General features: G+C 36.2%; 1 protein-coding gene across 2 annotated transcripts; it reads right to left on the reverse strand.

Annotated features, from left to right (window-relative positions):
* LOC105157607 (nuclear pore complex protein NUP50A-like) lies at positions 459-4,687 on the reverse strand. Of its 2 annotated transcripts, XM_011074019.2 has the most exons (3): positions 4,528-4,686; positions 3,442-3,532; positions 459-2,353 (listed from the first exon to the last, which is right to left on the reverse strand). In XM_011074019.2, the coding sequence occupies exon 3, from the start codon at positions 2,289-2,291 to the stop codon at positions 855-857; it is 1,437 nt and encodes a 478-aa protein (XP_011072321.1). In that variant the 5' UTR covers positions 2,292-2,353; positions 3,442-3,532; positions 4,528-4,686; the 3' UTR covers positions 459-854. The 2 variants fall into 2 exon arrangements, with proteins under 2 accessions (XP_011072321.1, XP_011072320.1); XM_011074018.2 differs by lacking the exon at positions 3,442-3,532 and having other exon boundaries at positions 4,528-4,687.

Raw genomic sequence — 5,043 nt, forward strand, 5'->3', positions numbered from 1 at the left:
TTAGTTATTTATTAACCCCGTGTAAAATTCTTTTTTCTGTTATAACCATTCGGATAATCTGAGACATTAAAAATTACTATATTATATGTAGATGAATTAAAAAATTCGAACCATTAATTTTATCTATACTTTAATATGTGATTGATACGTGTTAAATTAAAATATAATTAAATTATATATAATTTAAAAATATAATCACATGTAATCCACAGATATAGGTAAAATTAGTCCATGATATAGAAAATGTGATGGAAGATTCTTTATAAACGAGATCTTGCACATGAGAAGGAACTGTAAAAGAAAAATTGCTTCATCAAATATAGAAAATTCACCAAAATTTAGTAGTTTGAATTTGACAATGATATTGATAAGCATTTCCCATTAATTGGGAACGAGAAACTTCAGCTACAATCAGCATTAGAGGATTTTCATGCATTCTTTTTTCTGTAACAATGCAATAATAGTTTAAAATAGCTTTAAACAATGGTAAATTATACAGCATCGTAACTAAGAAATAGCAGTACATTACCAAAACAGTTGTGTTCTATAAAGGACAGTTTAATGCAACTGTAGACTTCAAGTATTCAACTTTTGTGTCCCCGGAATAAGGTAGCAGAACTCAGAACCCCAACTACATTGCCGAAGAAAAGCACTGAGGGATACTTTTTATCGTCTACAAGAGATTTAACAACAGAAGGAAAATGACTCACAAACTACATTGAGGGGTTCAAAAGTTATCGGACTCCCAACAGAAACTCTCTCTTTGCTATTTTGTCTGCTTGAAAAGAAGAGAAAGAGGTTTAGGCGCTAATCACGTTATGAACGCAATTCCATATACAGAACAGAGGTGCTTATCATTCATCTGATGCCTTAGGAGAATTTTCTGGGGTTTTCAGAGCTACAACAGGAGGCTTTGCTTTATGCTCCATGACAGCTGCACGGAAATCTTCAACTATGGAAGCGTCCTTGAATTTTAAGGCAATTGTGGATAGACCATCTTTCCCTTCACTTGCACTGTTTACACAGGCGAAAGTGATGCCTTTCTTGTCCATATTTGTTAGCTTCATGTCCGGAAATAGACTAGCATTCAAGATTAACCGATAATTTCCTCTAGCCCTCATAACGAGTCTGGCTTTTCCTGTCCCTGTTGTCGAAACATTGACCTTCAGTTCTCCCTTCCCACGTTCCTTCCACGCTCCATCAATATACTCAAAAAGCACAGAATCAGCAGTAAGAACAGCCTTCTCATTCTCTTCTCCTGTTTCAACAGGAACCTCCTGCATCGGGGGAAATTTGCTGCCCTCGCTCTTACTGGCCTTATTGTCGCCCGAGGAACCAAAAATAGAAGAATTCCCATTATTAGAAACACCAAAACCAAAAGTGGGCTGGTCACTCTTCAGGCCAAAAGTACTAGACCCTAGAGAAGAACCATCTTTGGGAATTGATCCAAATGAGAATGAGGTACCAGAAAAGCCTGTTCCTGCAAATCCAGAGAAGGCATTTTGGGTACTTGATAGTTGTCGAAATGAGCTAAAAGGAGCAGGTTCTGCATTCTTCTCAGCAGTTGCCTCCGCATTTTGTTTCTCCTCATCATTTCCCTCCTCTTCTGCCTGCTTCCTGGCTTCAGTCACACTGTTATCAGCTGTTGTAGCTTCTTTCACTCCATCCCCAGAATTTCCACCTTCTGCTACCTTATCAACCATAGATTTAGCTGTGTCTAGCTCACTGACATTGTCAGTTTCATCTTTCTGAGCATTTGGTTCGGGTTTCGGGTCGTCAACCTTGCTTTCAGATTGCTTAGCATTTTCATCATTGACAACATTTTTATCCTTCTGAGCATTCGGTTCGGGTTTTGGGTCGTCAACCTTGCTTTCAGATTGCTTGGCATTTTCATCATTGACAACAGTATTCTCCTCCTCTGCAAAAGATTCACTTTTTGGTTCATCAACCTTGTTCTCGGATTTGCTCTCATCAATCTGCTCAGATTCCTTACTCTTACCACTACATGCCACTGCCTCTACTGGAGGAGCAGATGAAGCAGGAGGAACCAAGCGGATAGCCGCAAACAGATTAGAAGCAGGAGATGGATCTGGGGTAGTGGGCGTTGTTTGCTGCCGACGGACTCTCACAATTCTTCTAGTAGCAAGAACCTCGTCGCTGGCTCTTTTAAAAGTTCCCGACTCTTGTTCAGATGTATCTTCATTGTCATCAAGATCAGGGTTATCACGAGACAGCTGTACTCCAGCAGCTCTCTTTTTCGAAGGTTGAAAGTTGTTTTCTGCATCCCCCATCGCAGATTACAGTGAAAAAACCAGATAAGGTTTTTCTTCAGCTGAGTGGAAAACAGCAATCTCTGCATCAAACCACAATAAACTCAGCAAAAATTAAATGGCAGCATATACTGAATTGAACGCCCCCTGCTAGTTATAAAAGATGGGCAAATTATGTCCAGTTCTGCCAACTAGAGCAAGAAAAAAGTAGGGACATTGAGGATTATATACCCTTTTCCTTGCCTTACAAGTGTCTAAAATACCATGAACTCAAATATGAAAAATGATTTAAAGTGACTTGACAAGAACATCATGACAAACAAACGAAAATTGTTCTCTGATCCACCAATTTTCAGCGGCTTTTAGCTTTTTTTACAAAATTAACAAGTATAATCATTGATCTAGACCATCACTTATGTTGCTAACCATTCTGAAGAAAATTGAGGATATATATTGCAAGTATTCACGCATGCTTGCACTTTCCTCATCCAGCTAAGATGCTGGATATTAGAAGCAAGGTTAGATGAAACATGGAAACAGGAATGACAAACGCTTATAATTCTAAAATTAGCACATGTTTTAAAATTAAGCATGTCACAGTTTGATGTAAAAGCTGTACAAAAACCAGAGATTGCCATTACGATGACAACCAACAGCCGTGTCTCATGTTTCAAAGGAGGGTGATAAAACTTTTCACCATTATAGATATACAATATACGAAAGCTATAGGTAACATTTTTTTCTGCATTCAGAGATTAAAAAAAAAAAAAAAAAAAATTTTTTTCTGCATTCAGAGATTAAAAAAAAAAAAAAAAAAAAAAACTGAAAACTTCGATGACTTTGTATGCTAATGATTTCCAAATATATATACACACCAAGGATTATCTTTTCCCCTATTTTTATATAATCCCAGTAGAACAATGATATCAACGAGCAAGAATAGAATTTGATGAGGTTATTATATATTTAAGATAAGCCAATGTTTTACCAATATACGCTAGGAGATCCAGGAAGTGCATACATAATTAGATGATATCTAAGCAACCATTTCTACTACCCATTACATCCACCTGCCCTATTTCCCACAATGTTGAAGTCTGAAGTGAAATGTTCAAAATATCAGTTCAATTCATGTATAATGGTTTCTTTCTTTTCCCTTTTCTTCTTGTACCTAAAAAATGATTTGCACATAAAGTATTTCTTTTCCCCACAGATTGGCAGGCAGCAGAATGCAAGTGGATTTGGCATGGCTTGTCACAAATCTGCAATGTTTGCCACCATAAGTCATTGTGATAAAACCTTCTTAATATAGCTCATGGAATACACATGACTAATCATATATGAAGCTATATCTATCTGATTGTACTTGGTGCCAAAACATTACATTTCCATAACTACAGATAATCCATGCAGCGGGATCTTGTTATGAAAAAAATTCATGCTCTTGCAAACCAATAATATTTGAACTGGAAATTACGAAGAAAAAACCAATAGCCACTACATTAAAGGCTAAAACTACATCGTCAGAAGACCTACACAAGACCACTAATTATTCCAAATCGAACAGAATTCTATTCAAGAACATAAAGGCAAGAGGCACATGATTTAAACCTAAATCCATCTTGATCATCTATGCACCAGATATCCCACATATAATCCCAGCATTTACTGAACTCGAATGGTAAAATAGATTTTTGACAATACACAAACCAAATTACATTCTTTTCACAATTGTTATCTCACTTTTTCCTTTCAAGTTTATGCCCCAATCGACTAGAATCAAACCCATTTCAACCTCAATTGGTACCACCTTTTGACAGGTTGGTAGGGTTGGGGGAAAGACACCTCCATCATATCCAATGCGCCTACTTCTTTCAAAAGATTTTTAAAAAAAAATTAAAAGTAACTTAATTTGTGCAGTTCATGACCGAAAAGCAAAAGAAAATAAAGAAAAGAAAACATATCCAATCGACAACACACCCACGCAAAAGATCATTTTGAGCTCTTCCCTCACCGTTAAGCCGCACCCTGTTTTAACACCATATTCGCTCAATGTATACACTGAATTACGAAACGACAAAACCCACCTTTGCCAAATAAAAATAATGGCAAAACCGTGAACCATCCAAACCTCAATCGTCGTAAAGATTCAAAAGAAGATAGAACAAAAGCACCACTTGTATCTATGGCTAACATAGGCAAGAAAAAGAAATGCTGCAATCGCGGCAGCGAACAAGAGAAGGATAAACATGGGTACCTGAGAGAACCTCAATGAGGGTTTAGCTCCGCTTGAATTGGAAGCTCTACTTCGTAGTTCTCTCTTGTGGACTGTGTCCGGAATGGGATCCGCTAAAACCCTAGCCCCAATCAAAGAGGGGAGAGAGAGAGAGGGGTTACTATAAACGAGCACAAGAATGAAAAATCAGGACACTCTTATAAATAAACCCTCATCTCTAACCATTTATTTTGTTTATTTCAGACCGACGTTTTAGATTAGTACCAATTCATTTTGCTTATTTTATTTTTTTATCTATAACACAGTACTTGTTAGATGTTCCACAAATTTTAAAAATAACAATTAATATTTATGATTTATAAAATGAAGAGATAAATATAATAATATATTGATAGTTAGAAAATGACATTAGTTATATGAAATAAGTTCTTACTGCACAAATTTTGAAAAGAAATATATATATACATAATTAAAAACGGATCAAGTAATTAACATAAGTGGAAGTGAGAGATAAATATAATAGTATATTAACAATTA

The sequence above is a fragment of the Sesamum indicum genome, linkage group LG3, assembly GCF_000512975.1.
Source record: "Sesamum indicum cultivar Zhongzhi No. 13 linkage group LG3, S_indicum_v1.0, whole genome shotgun sequence".
Lineage (NCBI taxonomy): Eukaryota > Viridiplantae > Streptophyta > Magnoliopsida > Lamiales > Pedaliaceae > Sesamum > Sesamum indicum.

Bases quoted from the DNA above. Each gene is read 5' to 3' on its own strand.
- LOC105157607 (XM_011074018.2), bottom strand. From the start codon at position 2,291: ATGGGGGATGCAGAAAACAACTTTCAACCTTCGAAAAAGAGAGCTGCT.